Source organism: Varroa destructor, unplaced genomic scaffold, assembly GCF_002443255.2.
Source record: "Varroa destructor unplaced genomic scaffold, Vdes_3.0 BEIS01000007.1, whole genome shotgun sequence".
In the NCBI taxonomy this organism is placed as follows: domain Eukaryota; kingdom Metazoa; phylum Arthropoda; class Arachnida; order Mesostigmata; family Varroidae; genus Varroa; species Varroa destructor.
In genome coordinates this window covers 3,739,155-3,763,093 of record NW_019211460.1, presented here as the reverse complement: position 1 = coordinate 3,763,093, position 23,939 = coordinate 3,739,155, and the positions used below count along the sequence as shown (strand labels likewise).

Genomic DNA, 23,939 nt, shown 5'->3' with positions numbered 1-23,939 from the left:
ACGTGTTTTGATAATGACAGTGGCAATACTAACAGTAACAGACAGATGGTCATTCCATTGTGTATTATAGGTTAAGCTGTGGTCATATGTGAATGTGTGTAATAGGCGTACATACCATGTGAAGCCAGGTACCTTTACTTGAGGGTTTAATATATAAGTGATGATTAAAAAGAGAAGTACACTGGCAGAAAAGATAAACGAGAAATGAACCAATAGAAGATGAAAAATAAAAAAAAAACACTATTTATATACAAATTCCGTTGTTATTTATTTACTGCAGCTTTTAAGAGGATTCCCATTATCTCGTAAAAAGATACAAATCTATCTAAGTTAAGGTAGATTCTTATCTTTTTGCGAGTAAATAATAGTAAATACTTCTATGAAATGCAGAACGATAAGATAATACATAAATAAATAAAATACTTATACTTTGAGCTCCGTTTACGAAAATAAGCATTTCTTGTGTACGGGATGACCTTAATTACAATTGAACAAATTATTTCTGCATGTACCGAGTTATGTCGTAAATAAAAGAAAATTATCTGAAAAAGTTCCCATATTGGGGCGGGTGAAGAGCTATGATTTTTCCAATTCGTACTTCGTGCAAGACCTTCGAAGAATAAAAAGTGTGGTTCAATTTACGCGTATTGCATAAGGTCTTGTTTTAACTTTTGTGTTCAAAGCAAGGTAGTCTAAGTCGGACGTTTTCCCTCATCATATGATGATGACCAAACGAATTTAAGCAGGCCAGACTTTAAAAGATAACTCCCAGACAAGTACAACCAAAAATGCTCCTCATCTTTGTTTTTTCGGCTTGAAAAACACATATTTCGAAGATCGAAGTTGCTTACTTGGAACTTGCAGGTTTACTAATTATATTACTACAAACAGGGACAAATAAATGAGATATTGAATTCAAAACTACAATAGAATAATTTATAAAAACATTTTTGATTTAACCGCCGGTGGTCTGATTTTACGTGCTGTTAGAAGGTATACGCTACGACAGCGGCGATGCGACGATTACCGCAATCACGTATATATATGCATGTAATGAAACAGCCACCTCGAATCAGCACAACCTTGACTGTAAAGATTTTATGGAAAATCTTTCTAGCAACAAAAAATTGATTTCTTACGCGATTTATTGAAAAATATAGCTAAAGCGTGAAATATCTATTAGAAAAATGTTAGATTGTTTTTATCTTTTTGTGCCTCTATGTTTCATGTTTTACGTCCGGTGTCGCTGTTAAGTACTTCGTCAGACTTTATTTTTCGTAAAGTATTATTTCATTCCTTGGTATTACTGGCTGACATATGACCATACAATGCAATTACGGAATCTGTTTTTATTTCAAAATGGTGAGTTTTGAAAGAAAAATGCTAGCACGTAAATTACCATTGAACCCGCAACGCATTTGCTGGTTACGCTTTCTTTTATCCGCGACCGTTTCTAAGATCTCCACATTAACCTCGACTTTTTTTTATAGAGAAACTGCTCAAAACCCATTTTGTTCGATAGATCTTTCTGTTTCAAGCAAAATAGACTTCCTCTATTTCCATTTGTCTGGCCAACGATATATAAATACATCACAATCAATGTTAACAAATAATTTTGTTTTAATATTTTCAGTGGAGTATGAATTTTAGCGAATTAGTAGTTTCATTCAAGAGTTACTTGAGATTTTTTGGTATTTATGGTTGATGTTCGACCACAATTAATACATATCGATATGTGTTTTCTGGAACTAGCAAAATGTTCACTAATTCAGTTTATTTTAATCTTTCGCTTTAATAAATAAAACGGGTAAATATCTTGTTACGCATTGTTTTTACTTATTGGCAAATCATGCATGAAGCTAATAATGCAGCTACAGTGAAAGTAACCCCATTATGGTAAAATGCCCTATATCTCGATATTTACGTCTGGCATCGTTGTTAGGCGTTCCATCGGACGGCTGGGTCCCAGCCATCATGAAACGTGTTGTATGCCTATGTCCGGCTTCGAAGCTAGAGCACAACGTGTCCCTAAGGTTAGCAGGCAAATACGTTACTCACCAAGTTTTCATGGAGAATCGTCAAAATACTAAAGCAGGTTTATCTATCGTTCGTCGATTGTCATAGATTAAGCATCTCCAAGCTACCCACAAACTGGGCTTGCATCCCAAAAACACTGTCTAATACGACAAGTAGGCCAGAAGTATCACTGTCTTTTTTTCGATAAATCTGTAAGATCCAGCAAATGATTTCAGGACTTCTTGTACCTCCAATTGTTGACAAAGATTTGAAAGAGATGCTGTTTCGGTTAAATTGTCCAGCCTTCTGCGTAACCAGTAATGCGCAGTAAACCCTATTAAAGACTCATTTCGGCGAGGGACATTTGATCTCCAGGCGGAGCGACGTCGATGGCCCCTCGCATCATGCGACGGAACCAACTCGACATCTTTTTATAAGAGTACTTAAAAAGAAGGCATACTTCGACAATTTTTGAGACAATGCCGCTATTCAAGAGCTTATTTCTGAATTAGCAGATGTGCGCGAAAAAGTGACCGAAAACTGCCTGGAACGAGCAGCTGTTATGAAAAATATTAAGGTAGCCTACCATACTTATGCTATATTGAGGCCATTTCTTTGCATTTCATTTGTCACAAAGAAAGATTTATATAAATATATTCAGTTGTTTTTGCTTGCGTCTTTTATTACCCTGCGTAGCGTTTCGCCTTCAAGCAAATGGGCTGTCAAAGCATAAAAATTCAACCTTCTTAATACACGATATTTAGGCCAAACTTTACATAATCATCGGGCTATTTTGGTATAGACATCACGCAGGTTTGCAAGTTTTGTGACGAACAAAATTTGCAAACCTACGTAACACAAAAGAAGTGTCTGGAAAGTTTGGTAAAACCTAATAAAGCAGAAAGTCGTACGTTGTGGCACGACTTTTTGCTTTTTAGCTTTAAGTCAATTTCAATAACAGCTTGCGGAGGTATTGCCCTCAATATCCAATAATAAACGCATCCATATGGCACGAATAGTTTTTTATTACTTAAAATAGTATTTTTATTGAATATAACACTATTTTCTAAAATATTCAATATAGTAGTACAGCTTCACAGACCATGTAACAATGGTAACTTAAAGACAGGTCGGACTAAGTTACTGCTCATTTTGCCTCTGGACTCAAATATTGCATAATATTTTTCTTTAAGACAAGAAGAGATGGAAATTGTGCCGGATCTAAATGAAGTCGCCGAAGTTGCTCAGTCGCAACGTTGAGGGCGGCCGTTCGGTTGTCGACTTCTTCGTCCCGTTTGTAAATTGCTTGGAATCCTTCAAATTGCTTCGTAACTTCGCTATTAGGTGGTATACATTGATCCTTTGAAGAAGACGTGTTTGAAGTCGTTTTTTTGAAGCCTGGCGTTCTTGCACAATGTAGATGTCTTTCTTCACTCTTGTGATTGAATTTCTGATTAAGCATCGTGCTCAGTAGAAGCATTGCACAACTCTGATATCGGTGTCGATGCCCCCAGATGATATCGAACGATCTATTATTATGATTGTCGTGTGTTGATTTTTGCACGTACGCCAGTTGTTGTTGAAGCTTAGAGCCAGCATCCACCATAGAATGAATCAAGTGCAATTGAAGGAAGACAGCAAAGTTGAAGTTGCGAAATGCCAAATGGCGAAGCGCGCAGCGTCCAAAGTCATCGAGTATGAGATTATCAACATTCTGTGAAATAATAGCACGTACATCTCGATGGAATTCAGCGAGAACGAATGTCCTTCTCAATCCTGTCTCAACAAGATGGCCCATTTCAAGTCGCATTAGTGAATCATTACTACTCGAAGGTTCATGCAAGACGGCTAGGAACTTAAATACGAAGTGCACTGCTGACCGAACGTAGCTAATGTCGATCTGGTCATTCGATTTGTCTAGCGTTAAATCGACCAATGAGTTTACAAGCACTTGTAAACGCAGTAAGCTTCGTCGAGTCTTTCCTAAACGCAGTATTTCTACAGCATCGGCTTTGCTCATCTTTGGCGAGAGTAAACTTGGGTCATTCTTGCCAGCTTTTTTTGGGATGGCAAAGTGTGGCTTGTCGAGTAGAATATTCGAACAGGGTGTTGTTAGGTTAACGCAAAGCTTCGTAGCTTTCGCCACACGACCAAGCTCATCATGAGGCAAATTCTTTTGGTTCGGTAGTTCGTTCCCGGTGCTTTCTAGTTTTTCTATTGTTTCATAACTAGTGACGTCGTTTGCATTAAGGGTAGAGTTTGAAATACCCGTTGTTGTCATTGTGGTCGTCGTCTGTTTTGATACGTCATTTATATCGGTTATCGCCGCTGAGTCTAGAGGTGCGATACCGAATACGCCTTTAGTAGTTAGCGCTGCCGGCCTGGCTGCAAATAAATAGGTAGAATCTACTAAAGAAAACAAATTAAGCTTAAAGTAGGATGAGCGAAATCGATAAACTTTTGTTTCTGTTCTGTCTGGTACTTGATATATCGTTTGATGAGGCATGTGAACTTCGAACGTATAAATAACGGATCTGAAAACTGGCATTCGCTTTTTATCTAATATAATAATAGGATGCACAACACGGAATACAGTTAAATTAATAAGACAGTCTGTGAAAATTAAAGTGCGTATTCAAAAACGATTCACTTATCGTGCACAGTTTCTTCTCTTGCTGAAAAACGTCGCTATCACAGCTTTTTGCTTGTGGCAAAGAAAGCAATCAAGTGAACGTATCATATCACCCATTGGCTAAACAAAACTCAGTAGGAAATAAGTTTATAACCAACCTTTCTTGCGGCACTGTTTTTTTGGTACAGACAACAACGTATCTTCTTCCTTTTGATAATGACCGTAATAATGATGGCTGTTATTACTGTTGTTTCGTTTCATACTTCGAAGTATGATACAGCTGCGGTGCTCCCGTGAGCTTAAAACAAACCGACAGTTCTTTTAGCTGTTTCCTGCCTCCTTTTCTAGGCGAAGGCCTTTAGGTGGAGTAACAACTCCAAATTCCTTGTATCATATAGAAAAATCTTTTATAGTTGTAGGTTGTTGTTTAAGTGTAGATTTTACCCTTTTGAGTTTTTCGCAGAAGCAATATTTAATGCGCACTCTTAATGCGCATTACGGAGTTACGGTTATAGCACCTTCGACAAACAATGGTAATGATATCGCCTTTCAAAAAATTTTCATTTTATCAAGCCGTAGACTATTACCTTCTATTAAAGTCAGCTTCTTCGGTCTTTGTGTTTTGGTCATAAAATCATCATAGAGGACTAAGTAGTCTGTTTACCTTCGTAATTACGTCAGCAGGTCTACCATTGCGTTTTTGAATGGACTTTACCACCATCGATATAAATATTAATTACCATCGAATTGCATTTAACATGATACTTGTTGTAAGTGAATATCTGTAGCACATATACTCAAATGCGCTGTACTAGTACCTGGAAAAATGGTAACATAATATTTATTAAGCTTTTATCAGTGCTATACTCTGAAAGCACTCGCCTTATTGTCGTTTCAAAAATGGAAAGCTTGGAAAGTTTAATATATATATATATATATATAGACGACTTATTAAACTTAATTGGCGCGACGGAATGATCTCGGGAGGGCCCAGCAATACTCCTATGAGAAGAAGCCATCTGTGATAGCATTGTGGTAGCTTACAACAAGTTTATATACAGGGCGCGACGTTTAGGTGCTGATTTTTCTCAGAAGTTCTTTCTGTGATTTTATCTGGACAAGAACAGATAATCCAGCGATTTTTTTTCATGTGCTAGAAATGCCCGCTACAGCCCGTCAGAGCGTGTCCGAATTTGAATGTTCCACCCTGTACGAAGGGAGTAAAGTTCCCTTTTCCAATCATTTTGAAGTCGGTCTTGGCTATTCGCTCAAATGGCTAGTCATGACTTCTACGGAAGTTTCCCAATGCTCCATAGGATATCACTTGTCAGCTATTGGTAACAGGAAGCGATTTTTTTTCTCTACCTAATCATACCTGTTTTCCGTTATTTTGGACCTTCTATCGGCGGTTTGACTAAATTGCTAAGTCAGCTAATCGTAGGCTAAGAGATACAAGTGTTTAGCACGTTCCCTTGCGGAGTTTGGATTCTAGACACAGAATTGGAAGGCTACACGGGTGCAATACGGTGGTACACACTTCATGAAGGCATAGAGCATCTGTAAGGTATACAAGACGACACAGGAAGACATTCAATATACATAGTCGGGACACGTATATACGTGGCCACCTCAGCCACATTTGAGATTATTCTATTGAGAATATGTGGGTTTTGGAAGATGCAATGCAGTTCACCTAACCACCTAAAATACCGACTAATATAGCACTGTTATAAGGTTCTTGAACCAAGAAAAGCATTTTGAATTATAATGTTTTGGCTAAGTTCCCTGACCCATGCCGGCTTGGTGTTAGGTTAGCGCTCCGATGATAAGATTTGATACAGTCTTCAAATCGTCATAATTATCGGTTTTAAGACTTGTTAATGTGATGGAGCAATAACTATTTCGATCTAATCCGGTACATTTGTGCCATTTCATCAGCGTCTGTGTCCGATACTTCTCTGACCAACTTTCTATAGATATAAAATCGCATTAAACAGGGCCGAAGTATTGCAGCAGAAAAGGGATGATACGATTCAAACTCGGACCTGAGGATGAAGGCAGTTGTCTTTTGTTATCGGCAATCCGTTGTCACAGTAAAGGAAAACGCTACAATAATCTGAAACGAATGCAATTGCAATAAAACCTATATTGTGTAACTTAACTTCTTACCTTATCGAAGTATGTTCGAACGGTATTGACGTTCTCATACATCTTGGTGATGGAGCTATTCACTTACGCTGCTAAATAAATAGTCGTCTCCGATCAAAAATATCCACACGTTAAGGTATCTTTATTTGTTTGTTTTTATTTAAGAAAAATATTTTAGAAAATCATTATTTACTTTATGGAAATGGCGTACAACTTTTAACGCATTGTAGTGGCAACGCCGTTACTACTATTGCAGGTTCTTTAGTCTTTAAAAAAGCCTGAGAACAACCTCAGCATAATAAACTTAGATATCTAATAGCAGACAAATACACGAAATGGTTGAATTCGGTAGTTATTTTTGAACGAAGGCGAACATATTCGTGCATACGACACATTTCCTCATTGGCTACAATGAACGCACATCAATCGATCATTTTACTATGAACACTGATAATGCACCTTCCTAGATCGTGCATTTGATTCTCCAGCCAATCACTGTCGCTAAAAGATATTCGAGCTTCGACGACATTCAACGTGTCTACATATTTTCGATTTGTGAGCACTTTTACCAACCTCAGCTTTTCGAATTAAATAGTTGAAAAAACGGGTTCGACGTAAGGTGAGCGCTATACGAGCCACCTCGTGTAAATAAACATTGTTATAAAGCAATGTTCACTTTGAGCCGGCCTAGCGATTAGCTTGCTCCGCACTTGTTAGCGACGTAAGGTTTGACAGGTTCAAGGACAAAGTAACTATGCGCCTTTTTCACTTCATCGCATCAGAAACAACATTAGAACCTAGTGGGTGTCGCCGCTCGACCCATGTGATCAGTTTCTCTGTATTTTGCAAAACGGCTTCTACCTTTCCGACCTTGAAATGTTGATCATACTGTTTTCTTTTTCTGGCCAAGTTTACAAATAAAACTTAATGAAAATAGCCTAAATTTGTTTCGATTGCCATTATATTAATGGCTGTTGGTGACTATATAAACATATATATATATATATATATATTCGTTTCAAATTATGTATGGTAGCCAACCCATTTGTTTCAATAATAGGTGAATTATAGTGGTTTCATGCGAAAGGAAAAACAAAAATTGTGCTGCAATTTTAGCCGAATGCATTTGTTCATTGCCTTTTTAAGACCATCGTTTTATATAAAAGGAGTACAAGCTGTATTCAAATCGTGTACGGTAGTTAAGCTTTAACTTACCCGAAGTAAACAAAAGCGAGATTGGATGCATTCACATTACTTTTTTTTGTTAGTTTTCTATTTATTATATCTATTAGTTTTTCCTTTATTATACCAAAGGTGATATTTTTCAAGCACTTTATTAACAGGGAACTTGGACAAGTAATGAAACATATTATGTTTACAAATTTTCCTGAAGTGTCGGCCCTCATCATTGTTGTATTACGTGCACACTCTGTTCGTACGAAAATGCCACTCTATGAAATGAAAATACTGCAAATTATTTTTATTGAAGGATTTTTAGAATATTTTTATCTGTAATCAGCAAATATTGATGGAGTCTTAATTTGACATCATTACTGTTAGATCAGCTCTTGTAAATTGGTTTAGAATGAGAGAAGTAAATATGTTTCCATAATAATGCTTTCTTTAAAAACAAAACGCGAAGCGTCTTATAGATGCGTCTGTTAGTTACTGCTAAAAGTTACGCTGGCAGCTTTCAGAGCATCTCGTACGAATTCGTAAAAAAATTAATCTCCCAAATAACTATAACAAATTTGTATTATTATTCCTAACAACAATAGCTCAAATTTATCTGAAAAGGAGGACGACGACTGAAATTAGGCACATTGGTTACGACCGCGGGGAAATAAACGTTACTCATGTCAAGCTTGAAACATAAGACAAGAACAATTCCTATCGCCCCGAAGGATGCGCCACGACGACGCCACTAACGACTCTGAGGATGATCGGTTGAGGGTGAGTTTTTCCGATTTCTGAAGGGAAAAATAAGGTCAAAGAAACATTAAGAACAAAAGAAGTATTACACTTAACTTTTAAACACGTATCTTTATGCTGCTTGAGCATAGCTATCCTGTTCGTGAAAGCGCCCTATATATGAAAGCGTTAGTTTAAAAGCCCACCTAGATTGCAGTAAAATATGAGATTGTTCTTGTAATATACTAGGATACTCGATGGACGAAAACCTACTTAAGGATAGGTCCAAAAATATTTACGCTCAAGAGCTTTCCAGTTCCTTGTTTTCATTCGCTTATCACATAAGGCTACCTGGAAATACTAACTCATTATCAAATTTGATAAAATTCTAAACCGAATATCTACATTTTTTTTTTCATGTAAAGGCTGCATTCTAGTGGAAGCATATGATAACGCGGCCTCCAAAAGGCATTCTTAGGAAAAGGAGACATTTAATAACTGTTTGCTATAACATATGTGAACTTACTTATCAAATCCTTACGCATAATTCAGGTATCCAATTGGATCGTTTGCGTTCTTTTGTTTATGGAGAGACACCAGTGAATTGAAATATAGGACAGCAGTTATCTATAATTTATCATGAAAATTTTAATTCATTCAATAATAACAACGTCGTTATTACTGAGCCGATGAAAATTCTAGAAAATTTCTAGAGACTTCCATGTTTTGCGTGAACTCGAAATGGGATTACAGAAAGATCTCATGGAAGAGCAAAGGGCCAAACTTTAAAAAGAATGGCGACAAGGGAGAAAAACTGAAAATGTCGACAATACAGTCCAGAGAAAGTGAGGTGAAAAATAAGGCGCTTCCATTGTTAAAAAAAAACGTAAACAAAAATTCAAAATGGTGCACAAAGCAACGAACAGACAGGCTCATAAATATGCGGCTCTGAAGAACATAACTTTGAAAGTTGGATAGTTAAAGGCTGGAAAAGGGTCTACTTTTCAGACGAATCGCATTTTGTGATTTTTGGCGGCAACGCCATCATGTCTACAGGCGCTGTGGTGAAACACCTTACGAATTTTATCCAACCCAGCATATCAAACATTCTAGCGAAATAAATAATGAAACCGCTGTGCTGAAATTGTACAGCTCGTCAACGGGATCATGGAAAAGTTACAATATAATAATATAATTCCTAGGCCCTAGGCACAAAGACGGTTGCCGTACGTCACTATGTCACAGGACAGTGTTTCTCTGGTGCATATCGGTGACGATGTTGAGGTTATAAGACGGCTTAGAACTATTACCCAATTACAATCTGACCGAGAACGTGGGGCACGACGAGGAGGTTACAAAGATCTCACAATTCAGGAACATTGTGCTTCACGCTTGGGTTCAGGCGTGATGGAGATGATGCGAAAATCCACATAAAGCATGCCCAACCGAGTAGCGGCAGTCATCGCAAGGGGTGCGAATATTCATCTCAGTAAGTGCTCTCTATTCACACAATAAACTAAAAATTAATCTCTAGCTACAGTGTCGGTACTAGTGCTGTCATTAGTGAGCAGAGGAACGTAGGTTTGAAATTAAAAAAGCCACAAACACATATTTAGTTTTGGTGTAGAACTGTCTTTAATGGAACTTGACTCTGTCAAATGTTTAAGTGGTTTATTAGTATTACTAATATTGTTACTATTATTGGCTGACTATGGGAGCAATACAGATATAGTATAGATCGTCACGGAAGAAAATTGTATCATCGATGTTCTCGGTACACCGAAATATGAATTTGATTTTCCATGTATTATTATAAAAATAGTTTTGTATGTATGTGTTAGGGAACGATGATCTTCATAGAATAGGGAAACGAAGTCGTCGAGGGGCTAAGATGGGTTGTGTCTCATAATTCCTGAGAGAGACTGCAAACAGATAAAATTGCTTATGCCTTATGCCGCAGGTGTGGGAGTCTTCGCTACTCGGCCAGAAAACGTATCGAAGCGTTGTGCTGCTATGACTATGACTTATCGAAAGAGGGCGAACACGACAACCTCTACTGAGTGCCAGGGGCAAAAAAACACTCAATAAGTACGATATCCAGAGCCTTGAAAGATATGTTGGCGGACCTGTGCAGGTCACAAAAAGCCTACAACGAAGTGAAAGAGTTGGCGGCTGCTGATGAGCGAGCTAAACAAAAGGTGGCTCGTAACGGAACCAAGGATGGCTTTAGCCGGGACGGAGAAATGCAGTTCTATGAATAGAACCATATGAAATCCCAAGGACAGGGAAAGGGATGGGTCTGAGTAGAGCTGGATGACTCTACTAGCATACGAGCATAGCAGAGTTTCCAAATAGCCTGGACAAAGAATTTTTTAAGTACGAACACTGGAGAGTATTTCATTCTCTTCGAATACGGCGAACACAGACACAAACTGTGAGCCAGTTTGTGGGCAGGTAGAATCGAGAAGTTCCGGACTGAGATAAGAGCAGGGAGCAGCGACTACTAAAAATGGGGGGTGATAGCCAACCGCATGAGTAGTAGACATCCTAAAAAACATTTGCGAGGCGGTCATAGCCAGTTGGGGGAGACTAGCAAACAAGCACTTACCTAAGTACTGGCAGTTTTATCAAATCGTGGATTTCAAAAACACCTGTAACAAGGTACGCAAAAACCATATAATGGTATGGAAGATAAAGATACTTAGGAGGCATTGAGAACTCTACAATGGGCAAAGAGAGATGTCAGAATAGCAATAACATACTGCGAAGAGGTGGAAAAACACGTTTGGGACCGGCGATATAAAAGAATTATGGACGAGCTAAGGAAGCCACAGTGGTGGTTGCGAATGGGGTGACAGTGGCGCTGAACTGGTGTTGCGTGTGGTGAGAATGCTATTTACAAACCACCTAGACGCATTCCCTTCAACAAGTAGAAGTAGGGTTGAAAACGTCCCGCAAGCGACACGAGAGGTGACAAAAGAGACTGCCGAATCGCAAGGGTCCACTCCACTCTAATCCTAGCAGGGACAGTAGAAAGTTTTCTTCAAAAAAATTTTTAAAAACAGGCAAGATATGGCAAAAGAAACACTACTCACCTGAGTGTTAGCTCTAGTTCTTATTAAAAAACCAGAAAAGCTCCTTGCCGATTTGCGGCCTACTACTTAGTCTGTTTGCTCGACATGCCAGAGAAGACCGTAGAAATCCTCATAAATGGGACACTCACAGCTGAAGAAAAAGGATTCCTGTCTAATTCGAATCTTAAACAAGGCCGAAAACAAGGAAATCACTGTAACAAACTCTCTTAAAGCGGCTAAAAAAGAGCGAAAGGGAAACCGACGGTCAGAGGAGTTACGTGCACTAATTCTACTAGACGTACGCAATACCTTCAAACCATTAAAAGGGCAGGAAATCACTAATACCATGAGCGCAATATATGCAGCAACTGTCGCCTCATATCTTGGCGATAAATCAAGCCAGTACCGGTACACGACAATCGCGACGGTTTTCTCCCCTTTGTTCTCCCCCATTCTGTTCTTGGGCTCCTATTCCGTACGTTTTTGCCTTTGACATGACTGAAGACATCGAATCCATTGTACGCAGACGACCTGGATTTGCTGATCACCGCACGAAAGGACAGGGCACGGTGAAGGTAAAAGCGCAACACTCTCCTTCTCCAATAAGCCCATGGATGGAAAAGCATGTGCTGAAATTTGCTTCCGAGAAGAATGAAGCTTTACTACTCATCGCGAAAAAGTATTGCGGAGAAATCAAGCTGTCATCGAACGGCATGCGCATCGATCGATATAAGTGGGTATGTCTTGTATATCGAGGAGTAAAAACCTTTCAGCAGATAAGCTCACATGGAAAATATCACAAAGAAAGCATCAAAAATCACAAATAGTCTAGCGAACATCATGGCCAGAACACGGGGAGTCTCCCATGGTAAAAAAACTATTCGCGTTTGTATGCAGTTTTACCGTGTACAGGCCTCACGCCGGGTCTGCCCGCCGTGAAGTTCAAATTCAACAAGACAAAGCTCTTGAGGGCGCAAAGGCTGCTGGCATTCAGGGTGACAAGAGAACGCAGAAAAGTAAAAGCAAAATCGAATCGTCAAAATGAATCGAGGAATAAATTAGACAACTTTGGCACTAGGGAAACAGGAGGCTCGCAATCTAGCGATACAAAAGTAACACGAGAAATGAAGCGAGATGGTAGTGGACCCTCGAGAAGTTTAACCCGGCAACTCATCAGTGACCTAAAGGAATCGATGGACATGAAGCGCAGTGATATTACGAACCATCTAACCCAGTTCCAATAGGCCACGGATACTCCGAAAAGTAGCTCGCTAATATCGGAAAAGCCCCTGACTCTCTCTACATGTACTTTGAGATGGGCGGGGAAGATGATGTCACCCACGCCACCTTACGCTACCTGACCCCGGAATGTTCGTATCGGGCCCGACGACTCGGTGATCCTATCAAAACCAATGTTAGGCATAAGAAATAAGGTGACAGAATTGTAGGAAAGAGGCAATTATCTATAGAAAACGTAATTTAAAAACAGAGTTTGGGAAAAAGGAGAAGAGCACTGATGTAACATTTTTAAATAGTTCTAGTGGAGTATGTGTATATTGGTATAAGTTCAGTATAAATTTTATAGATTATCTACTTGATCCTAATTACTGCCCACTCAGTTAATCACAGTTCTAATGGGATGACAGTATGCACATGTTCAGTGCTTCTATTATCAAAATAACATTTGAAGACATTTATCTATAATTTATTACAAGGCATTTATATATAATTTATTTATTAATCGGCAATGAAATATCATAACAATCAAGAGCATTACTTAAAAATTTACCTGCTTACATGATGCGTTCCACGCACTCTTATAGCTTGGTATCCAACAAGAGAGGCGTACGTTTTCGATCATAAACTGGAGTGTTATACGATGGTTTATCCTGATTTGAACTTTTTCTGTGAATGTTTTCTAATTTAGGTTGGGTTTTTCTTTATGTGACCTGTACCTATAGCCTATCCGCCTTGGAGTACTACCTTTCCTGACGTTTGGTGGCCCAAATGATGACTTCTGTTAGTTATTTTCTTAGTTGGTACTATGATTTACTGTTGTACTGTCATAACTAAGTTGGTGATTATATCTTGGGTTTTATAGACGAAGGATCCGTTCGAGGATAGCGGTTATGTAGCGAATCCTTTTGCAGAGGCAGACGACGAGTTGTGCATTAATGACTGGTATGGTTACAACATGCCCCAAGAAGCGATCAAAGAGCACTTGTTTCAAGATAATCGCGACGGATGTTTTATTATTACAAATTCATCTACGGAGGGAATTCCATATATCTTATCAATTTTCGTGAGAAGGTAAGCTCAACGTATAAAAATGTCTATACACAAAGAATAGAATATTCAATTATTAAACATATAACTTTATAGGATATGTATCAATTTTAATAATATAGTAAGTGACACAAACCTGTGAAATGTGTACAATATGACGAGATTTTAATCGAAATGCTTAAGTGGCCATCTCGAAATCTCTTTACAAGCACGAAATGAAACATAAAATTGGAAATATTCGCCAAAATTTAATGTAGCAGATACTAATTTAGCTTCCTGATTGTAGACGACTTGAACCTATTGCCGCTTTTCAAAGACTTCCTGGTGAAAATTTCGGCAGCGTCAAGTCACATGAACAGGCCCGGCTACGGTTCAGGTAACCTGCGGGCACCTGTGCGTTTTTCGACCTTGCCTTTTACTTGTACTCAGTAATTTGAACTTTTTCAAAACGCAGTGGCAGGTGGGAGCGTCTAATTATAAGCACAAATTCTTCAGTCAGATAGAAATGCAGTAGATGATCTTCGATTCAGGGTCAGTGTCACCACTGCTTCTTGATTTATGCAGTAAATTTGCGGTGGAGTTCCTCATTATCCATACGATTCATTTTCGGTTAGATAAATTCTATTATAGGACTAAATAGTGAGGTATTTTTTGCAGCATACGACAGGTAGCTCCATGGTGAACTCTACAGGTGAATCTACCGTGGTCGACGGTAAACTGTGGTGATCAAATTTCCTAACATTGTTTCGGCCTGATCTATGAGCGTCTTCAGGCCGAACCTTCGTGCCTAAATCATGTATACCCAAATCAAATCTTATCCATCAGGATAACCTGTGTCCGTTTGTTTTGCTTCTATTGGCAGACTAACAAGCGAAAAAATGCGGCTGTTCGACGCAAAACAACCTCGCGATGTTGCCTGCGGAACCACTACTAGTAATTATATAATAAAACACAACACAATTTTGTAAGTATCACACATATTATAAGGTTCGAATTCTACCTAAATTATTTTGTTTTCTCTTTTTGTTAATAATTCATAGTAGTTATTTTGCATAGTTTGCTACAACACTATGCGGTGCATAATTTTAGACAATATACTGCATCTCTAATAGCAAGCAACCGTTACTGAGATGCCTTTAGACTTCGCTATAGAATTTACACAATTCGTTAACCTTAAGAAAGTCTGTTTTTTTTTTCAGAGAACATCCCAAAATACTACATTATCCCGTGAGGAGAAACTTCGCTGGAAGAATATACATTATAGAACGACGGAGCTTTGGATCTCTCAAAGAACTTATTGAGTATCACCAGCAATACCAGGATATTCTACCAGCTCGACTCAAACTTCCTCGAACACTTGGTAATAGTTAGAATAAACATAAAATTGTTTTTTGTCAATCCGCAACAAAGTATTATAAGTTTGAAAATAGGCGGGTGTCATCAATAATTTTCAAGGTTATAATCTGCCTTTTTTAACATACTACAGCCAACACTTTATTAATTGCTCGTAAGTTCCATATTTAGTGCTATGTATTACGATAGCTAGTTTTGCCATCGCGTATTCAAGCAAATTGCTTCGCCGTCGATAATTTCGTCCGATAAATGCCTAAGAACCAAGGCAATTACCCTATTACCAACTTAGTCGGTTATTAAATTGCGGGATCTGATACGAGGTCCTATTCAAGACGTTAGCCAAAACTAATGTCCCCTTGAAATTCTGGCATTTGTTTTTTTTGCAAATTTTTGTTGGAGAACAAATGAAACTAAGGATGAATTCCTTTTTCCAATTCAATAAAAGCAGATAAAAATGTATCTTCCGTGCTATGTACAAAAAGGGGTAATTATGTATAAGTAAAAAAAGGTAAGAATATGTGGTTTATGACAAAAAATAACAGTTTCGTAACGTTTTACATTTCGTAACGTAATAACGTTTTTCTAAAATGTATCTGATTTAATATTTTCCGAATGTATTTGCTGTCAAACCAATTGCTCGTCCTCGCACAATGTTGGGGACCAAACTTTCTAGCCCATTACGAAATTAACCCATCGCGCGTGAAACTCAAGGAGAAGCTAGGATCAGGCGTGTTCAAAGCAACATATCGAGTTGCCTTCGAGAAGGCGACGATTATCGCTGTCAGAATGCTACCAGACCATTTAAGCAGCGATGATTTTTTCCAAGAGGCGAAAATGATGATGTTAGTATGTTACCTCTAGCTTGAATTTGTTTCTTTGTATTATTTCTAGGCTATATTGTCTAATTCCTAAGCTCAGGTCCGTGATCATCTACATTCAGAGTTGTTCTTGCAATATATATTTTTTCAACTTTGTTGCAACACTTCTAAAACAGCCCTGTGATTTTGTAGTCAACTGATTCATTTACAGGCACTAAAACTAGATCCCAATTGGTTGATTCTTTCTTATTTGAGGGAATTCATAAGGATCAATGAATTCAATGGTGGATGGCAGCCCGATTTTTTTTAAAGACAAAAGTCTCAAACGGTTCCTTAGTTTTTCTAAACATACATCTAAAAACCTTGCATGTCAAGGTAAGAGCTCCGAGCATTTCTAAACCGCGTATCTTCTTTTAGCAGAAAATTTTTTACAAGTCGTTCCTAAAAGTTTACAGATATCGCCAGATAATATGGTGATTATTACCTATTAATGATTCGAATAAAGGTACCATTTTTTGTTTAAGCCAGTTGAAGGTAAGGTCTGTCTATTCATACAACGCCTTAGGACTTGAATATGTGGACCTAATAACAGTGCCACTGCAGACTGTAAGCGTTAGTGATAAATTGAGCTAAGCAAGTGTTTTTTTTTTTATTGTTCCCTTATCGACTGCACAGGAAACTTCATCATCCAAACTTGTTACAGTTTATTGGGGTGTGTTCAAGAGGAAGCCAATCTATGATCTTGACTGAGTATATACCACATATGACCCTGGCCAGTTACCTACGTTTGTCGTGCAATAAAAATAAGGATCCACGCTTTTTACTTAACCTCTGCGCACAGGTAGTATACAGAAACTAGAGTATCCGACAAACATGCATAATGAGATCGAACAAGTTTCGATGGTTTGCTTCTCTGAAGATCAATGAACACAGCTGTTGCGCGACCACACATACAGACTACATAGCCATTTCAATGAGAAATAGTTAATCCGACATTTACTGCTTATTTCAGCCACGCACAATATGGTATCAGAGCAAACGTCGCTGATTTTCTTTCGGCTACTAGAAGTTCTCTAAAGTTTTGAAACAAGTACAAATTGTTATTTCCTGTAGAAGGATCCTTACTGCGAACGTAAGAGATTCTAAAAGAATCACTAAACGTAAGTCCGGCTGTTCCGGTCCGATCAGATTTGGTGAGATCTGATTTAGTTATTTAGGCTCAAAAGGACAAAAAAATTCACGCTTTCTAAATTACTATGTATTTGTTCTGTGATCACTTTTATTATTATTGTCTTATTAGTATAGTTTTGTAATACGCTTCTTGGTTGATTAATGTTTGTCGTGGGTGTCATGTAAGCAATTTGTCTATGCTTTCACCATCGCCGCGTTTGATTGGGGAAATGTTACAGTAACGAAGCGCGATTCGACGACTTGTCTTATTGTTAAGGTTGTTCACGCCCTATCTATCTATTACTCCAGCCCTTCACAGGTACCTAATAACCTGCAGTGGTCAGCGTAAATCGCTAATTTTTTTCAAAAGGCTGCTAGATTATTGCATCGAATTGCAGTGCCCAAGAGACCTATCAGCAAACCTTGTGACTGCACACCCTTCGGACAACATGTCATTCTATTAAAAACAACCAATTGTAACCTGCAGTATATTATGATTTCAGAAGCCTAACTAGTAAGGAACAAAACTGTAAGCCTCTAATATACTGAATAACATGACTAAGATGAATCACGAGGTCTACGGATTTGTTGCTGCTATTTAGACCGCGCTTTCTAGTCTTCGTTTGATGGCAGCATTCGAAGACCGAACTGTTGTAACGTTAGAAAATCTAGGTGGTGCCTCATGCATCTCATTATTTAGGTCTTTAGGAATTTTACCTAACCCTTATTAATACAGATAACAGTAAGTGTCGGAAAATAGCTTGCAAGCCTTCCCGAACTATATTCTAGGGTATAAACAATTCGTAGATCATTGAAATTCGTTCACTATCACGGATTTGCATATTGCTATAATGTGCATGTACGCGTTTCCCATTAGTATTATGTAGGTTGCCTCCGTTTGTTTAAAAGAAAAAACAATTAAGCTTGCTTTCTTCGACAATCTTGTACTTTGATGTCTTTTCTGTTGAATGGCATGAATGCGGATAGAAATCTTTGTAGCAAGCGCTAACAGCTACCGGACCTATGCCCCCCCCCCCCCCGTGTAACGGCAATAAGAAAATAGAAAAAATATTGAATGAGTTCTTTTTGATGATTTTTATTTTTTATGGAGTATTATATAGATATCGCATGTTTGCCGGGTAGTTGTATTGCGAACGACTTCGGGTCTCTTGTACTCAAGGTCTGAGGCGCGAGTGTATTTCGTGTCTTGATCGTTTGTAATGCTATACCTCTGTTACATTCTGGTAATAACATACGGTGAATATATATATATATATATATATATACATACTATGATGTATATGATAACTGGATTTTAGGAAATTTTATCAAGATGCGCAACGATTTCAAAGTACGTTTTTTGTAAATAGTGATTTATAAATATTAGCCTGTCCTCTGTATATTTCAGGTATGTTCGACTATGAGCTATCTTGCAATGCGCCGTTGCATTCACAGGAACTTAGCAGCAGAAAACTGTTTCATAGAAAATGGTAATGTTGTCAAGATTGCCCATGTTGGACGTAAGAGGTAAGCGCACGTTTCTAGCGTATCATATTATTCCATCTGAAATTCATTACCATGTAAAATGTATTTTATGATCGACAACTATGTATCAACATCCAAGTTCTGGCGAAACTTCTCCCATAATTACCGTTTTAGTGGTTTGTAAATGGTGAACTGACATTTTGACCTTGATAGGCTTCTCTACATTCTTTGATACCAGAAGATCTACACATCCTGGTGATGGGGTATCCATTTATATTTAATAAATTTATCTTGTAAGTATATAGGTTAAAGTTAGATACATGGGGTTCACACTATCATGTTATTATAACGATTTTTTGTTTTTGTATGGCTGCAGTAACTTTATCACAAGAAATTTCTTGGGCGCGATTTATAGTTCCTCAACTTGTTACTATTACATCCACTAATGCCGCGTATCATGTAAGCCCAATCAATAGCTCATTCGTTAAGAAAGAGGTAGCGAGTCTAAGCTAAGTGGGTCCATAGCTGATTTGAGATATTTTTTAAGATCTTTGTTTGACCGCGTTCTGAGCCTTGCGTACACTTGATGTTGTGAAGTCTACACCCACTAAAACTTCGAGCTTCAATAACTTAAGCCGTTACCTGAAATTATTACTTGTGTTTTACCTCGGGTCGGTTTCGGATTTAGTCCATCTCATGTGTTTTCAGGTTTATAAGGTAAACCACTGCATCATGACACATTGTAACTTCACTTATGAGATTTTAATCTTTCGCAAAATATTTTCAAATCACCTTTGACAAAATATTTCCTCTCTAAATCTGGCTGGTCTTGCATGTAAGCAAGGCTATAAAGGATTATAATTGATAATAAGAACATTGATGCAAACTAAAAAAAGATTTTGTGGATTTATTCAGATACAGATAGGTGTTAACTTTAACACACGTTCAGTATTTTATAGATTTTTTAGAAATGTGGCTGAGTTATTAATTAATTCAGTTAAAAAATAATTATTTAAAAAACTTAAGAGATCAAGATGAGCACTGAATGTCATCCTGCCCTATATACTTCCTCTATGATATTTTTCCTATCGGACACCTATTCATAGAGGCATTTGTTTTGGCTTGTATGCAAATAGTAGACTGTTTATTTGAACAATTTTATAACGGGGATTCGCAGTGTGACTATTTCTCAGATGTCAGCTCGGTAACAGGAATCAATAAATACAATTAATGATAAGTGATTAGCCCAGATCATACGTGAAATGTGGTTTTGAACACGGTTCCCCATACACAGACATCGTCTGAAATCGTAAAGTCTCTAGGCGGATGTTAAAATTTTAGAATAAAACTTTACCTTGAGATTACAGAGTGGTCACGAGGGTCTACACCTGTGTTGTTGGGAACTGTGTAACGAACAGATCCGCGGAGTTATATTGCAAATTTTCAACGTACTTGATATTGAATGTATGTTCTAGGAAATCTATTGTGAACAAATACACACTATTCGGAGATAAGAAAAAGCATTTTGCATGGTTATCTCTTGAGGTTCTTGAGCAGTCGCGCTTCTCTCATGAGTCCGACGTTTGGGCATTCGGTATTCTTATGTGGGAGGTGAGTCCCAAAAATCTTTTGCATTATAGCTTTTGCATTTCTTCTTCTCGTACATCAAGATTTCGGCAAGTAGGTGTAGTAGGTGTAGTAGGTAGACTTCCTCACACTTGTTTGTCCTAGAATAAAAAATGATCCAATCCTAAAATCGTAGGCTGGCTATTAGAAAAATTGAAATTTATAGGTGGACCTTGAAAATTAGTAAAATTATTAAGATGTATAATCTCAATTAAAAAATAGAAATTCCAGCTTTTAAAGTTTAGGAAAAAAGCTTTCGTTCTAAGAAAAACTAACTCAGAATATGAAAAATTTTAATTTTTCAAGAGCTGAAGCCTCTTAGAACTGTTTCAGAAACCATCACGCTCTTATTACCTTTGTGTCGTTTCAAACGCTTCCTATAGGTTTTTCTATGCTGCTTCGCTTATAGGTATTCGCCTTCGGCAAGCATCCTTATGGTAGCCTGGATTGTGACGCCGTCATAGATTTTCTTCAGACTGGCAATAGGCTAGACAGACCTGACAATTGTCCCCTGGAAGTTTACGATATGATGCAGCTCTGCTGGGACAGGTTAGTAGTTTGAGGTCACAGGTTTTCAGTCTAATTAACGCTACTTTGAAAGGTTACTTGAACCTTTCGATTACAGTTTTCTATTACGATTTAGATAAATAACAATTGATGGCGGTTATTCCACTTTTAGTCAGTTTAGGCATTTAGTTCAAGTACTACACGCTTGGACATTTGCATGATCGGTTATAAAACAACTGCCATAGCTTCATAAACATGGAAAGACGATGAGTGATACGAGACTATCCATAGGGTCCATTACTTTATAAATATCTGTTCAATATGCAACAGTGTAGAAAGAAAGAAGTAAAGTGGTCACTACATACGCTCGTGTGTGGGCGCTAAAGAATGTAAACAAAGAGCTGGCTGAAAGCCAGGGCCCGAGCGCAGAAACCACTGGCGAGATAAACTGGCGCAAAAGACAGGGCGCCGAGACAAGGGACGGAAGCGGTGGGTCAGCCTGAAAGACTGATGTCGATCGAGAAAAGCCTGATGAACAAGAAAGGTTAGACTGGCGAAGATACATGGCCATTACGATCGCACGAAGTCGCCACATGCAGACCGTAAAGATTCTGGGCAGGAAAGGTGCCACGGACATTGTTCCGTTGGGGAACTATGACGACAGCGCGTAGCCACTGGAGAAGCGTAGCAACAAACACGTGACACCAACAAGAGAAAACAGCACCCCCGCACTGGGAACACACGAACGCTGTATGAACGAAGCACAGCTGACAGAGATGACCGAGTGTTACGGTCAAGAAAGTCTGAATTAGCATCTGTTTATTATGTAGCAGCTGCTAGTTCAAATGCGGTTAGGGTATGAAAACCCTAGCCGCGATCCGATATACTGAGTCTCCGACGAACGGCGTAGTCCTTAACAATTTATATATACATACATATTTGTTCGTGGACTGTTCATTAAATGGTTAAGCATAAATAGTGTTGAATTATTATATATACATATATATTAAAACCGCCACCTGCAATTACACTATCCGACTCACTCTGTGTTCTCAATAAGCGTTGACCTGCTCATTTTTTTCTCTCTTTACACATATATAATTTACAACTATTAATTATTTTGATTCCGCTATCATACATTTTTTTCCTATCAAGAATTGTTAGGTGGTTCAGTATAAAATTCAAGTGAACTCTAAACTTTTTTCTGTTAATGTATACATTATAATTATATATACGTATATATAACTTTCTGCCATCTGATTGGAAAGTATTTATTTCAATGCTGTATAAGGCTGGAAATCTGTTTAGCCTGGTTAAATAACCCGAGCCATTTGATGTGTAGCTTTTCCATTGCCTATTCCAATTGTTGAAAGCACACTTCAGCCGACCGTCAGTCACTAATTCAACAAACAAACCCACAAGCTACAGTTACATCCATTCTCTGATGTGATTATTTGCGATAGAAGATTATTTTCATCACAAATTACAACGAAAGCACTATGCAGTGTTTTTACGTGCTCGTTTTCGATTCCTGTCCAAATAACGCTTAACCCTGTTAGAAATGTGTCAGTTCCCATTTTAATTCTCAACTTCACACAGGATTTTCAACAGGACGTGTTTGCGAGTTCAAAATTTTCTTGGAACTTTTTAAATCAAAATTTCAGGATGTTTTTATTAGCAAATACTTCATCGCGTACGAAATTTATAAGGCAAAGTGTCTTTGTCACTCGTATATTCGCAAGCCATAATCCTGAATAACTCGAACTTTCTAATTATTAATGGCTTACTGTTGCCCTTTTACTAAAAATCTGATTAGCCATATCCGAGTGAACGATGTTATATTAACAAACAATGGCCCTATTTAGGAATGAGATGAACCTTTGTTATTTCATACTGACGTATCTAACATTTTTAGATACCACTTTAATTCTATTCCATCACCAGTAGGCCAACGACAACTTCACTGTTGTCTTTGGTCCATTATTTTCCTTAACCTATGGCCGCTGTCCTTTGTCGTTTCTCTGGCATATGACTTAATAATATTCTAGGAATCCGAACAACCGGCCCACATTCGCACAATTGCAGGATCAATTCATGGAGCTAGGAAAAGAGGATACCCAAACTAGTCTAAATGACTGACGAGCAATAACAGGCAGACAACAGTTTAACAAGTCAGGATTACAGGCGACAGGTTATAGCAGGTTAACAAGTTAAGAATACCCATATACCCAATAATAACAAGTTAACCCTTTTAAAAATATTCCTTCTTTTGAATTTTATGTTATGCATAGACGTATCGGACTCTTAAGCAGCAATCAGTCGTGCTCTCAAAACTTTACGATATAAAACGTATCTACCCCGCCTCGGCTTTAATTAAGCAGGTGTTTTTCAACTGCAACCCTTTTAGCATAAGAATAGTTTGTAATGTATATCCAGGACTTTTTGAATAAACACCCTGAAGGTTTAGACACGGTGTCATGATATGTAATGTTATAATCTAGCATATATAATAAAATATTAGACATGATGAAAAGTTAACGAAACTAGGACATATGATCTGTAGTTTGTATCGTATTGATGCACCCAAGAGACTAATAGTTATATACATCGTCACTCATTTCGAAACCATGTTTGACCAGGCAGAACTTCGAATGAGCTTAGTTTGGCGCGTACGTCATAAAATTATTGACGATGAAGCTATATGCAGCATGTACAGTTCAAGCGTTTAATAAAAGAATCCAGTATGCTCAGTAATGGTTAAAGCACACTGGCACTCGTAATGTGTAACACATTCTACACGTACACAAATGCATCATCACAATGGCGCTGTTGCTACTGTCGATGATGCTATTTCGTTCAAGTAGTGTCTGGGGTGGTTAGTGTATGTTCTAGGGAGGATACTTTCCTGCTAGA

General features: G+C 38.0%; 3 protein-coding genes across 18 annotated transcripts in view; 1 reads left to right on the top strand and 2 right to left on the bottom strand.

Moving 5' to 3' along the window:
* The window catches only part of LOC111253718 (alpha/beta hydrolase domain-containing protein 17C), a 43,907-nt gene extending 41,603 nt beyond the window's left edge, over nt 1-2,304 (bottom strand). The window contains exon 1 of the mRNA XM_086974870.1: nt 2,059-2,304. Within this exon, the coding sequence (XP_086830996.1) occupies nt 2,059-2,069 (11 nt within the window). The 5' untranslated portion in view covers nt 2,070-2,304. The remainder of the gene's footprint in view (nt 1-2,058) is intronic.
* A 717-nt stretch (nt 2,305-3,021) lies between these two features.
* On the bottom strand, nt 3,022-7,505 carry LOC111254697 (uncharacterized). 7 transcript variants are annotated; one of them, XM_086974857.1, is made up of 5 exons: nt 6,990-7,214; nt 6,694-6,764; nt 6,024-6,205; nt 4,807-4,946; nt 3,022-4,422 (listed from the first exon to the last, which is right to left on the bottom strand). In XM_086974857.1, the coding sequence occupies exons 4-5, from the start codon at nt 4,907-4,909 to the stop codon at nt 3,164-3,166; spliced, it is 1,362 nt and encodes a 453-aa protein (XP_086830983.1). In that variant the 5' UTR covers nt 4,910-4,946; nt 6,024-6,205; nt 6,694-6,764; nt 6,990-7,214; the 3' UTR covers nt 3,022-3,163. The 7 variants fall into 7 exon arrangements, with proteins under 7 accessions (XP_086830983.1, XP_086830984.1, XP_086830982.1 ...); XM_086974858.1 differs by lacking the exons at nt 6,694-6,764; nt 6,990-7,214 and adding an exon at nt 7,370-7,505; XM_086974856.1 differs by lacking the exon at nt 6,694-6,764 and having other exon boundaries at nt 6,818-7,214.
* LOC111254696 (tyrosine-protein kinase Btk-like) lies at nt 7,230-23,492 on the top strand. 10 transcript variants are annotated; one of them, XM_086974850.1, is made up of 12 exons: nt 7,230-7,351; nt 8,594-8,749; nt 13,883-14,091; nt 14,354-14,443; nt 14,930-15,031; nt 15,267-15,427; nt 16,094-16,262; nt 16,914-17,079; nt 18,817-18,935; nt 20,369-20,504; nt 20,929-21,068; nt 23,075-23,492. In XM_086974850.1, the coding sequence occupies exons 2-12, from the start codon at nt 8,702-8,704 to the stop codon at nt 23,163-23,165; spliced, it is 1,431 nt and encodes a 476-aa protein (XP_086830976.1). In that variant the 5' UTR covers nt 7,230-7,351; nt 8,594-8,701; the 3' UTR covers nt 23,166-23,492. The 10 variants fall into 10 exon arrangements, with proteins under 10 accessions (XP_086830976.1, XP_086830981.1, XP_086830979.1 ...); XM_086974855.1 differs by having other exon boundaries at nt 7,245-7,351; nt 8,575-8,749; nt 13,932-14,091; XM_086974853.1 differs by having other exon boundaries at nt 7,252-7,351; nt 8,575-8,749.
* The last annotated feature ends 447 nt before the right edge of the window (nt 23,493-23,939 follow it).

Excerpts from the sequence above, each read along its gene's own strand:
- LOC111254697 (XM_086974858.1), bottom strand. The coding sequence starts at position 4,909 with ATGAAACGAAACAACAGTAATAACAGCCATCATTATTACGGTCATTAT. Across the intron at positions 4,423-4,806 it reads AAAACAGTGCCGCAAGAAAG|ATTCTACCTATTTATTTGCA; the intron begins GTTGGTTATAAA and ends TTTCTTTAGTAG.
- LOC111254696 (XM_086974850.1), top strand. The coding sequence starts at position 8,702 with ATGCGCCACGACGACGCCACTAACGACTCTGAGGATGATCGGTTGAGG. Across the intron at positions 14,092-14,353 it reads TTATCAATTTTCGTGAGAAG|ACGACTTGAACCTATTGCCG; the intron begins GTAAGCTCAACG and ends TCCTGATTGTAG. Across the intron at positions 18,936-20,368 it reads GCCCATGTTGGACGTAAGAG|GAAATCTATTGTGAACAAAT; the intron begins GTAAGCGCACGT and ends TGTATGTTCTAG.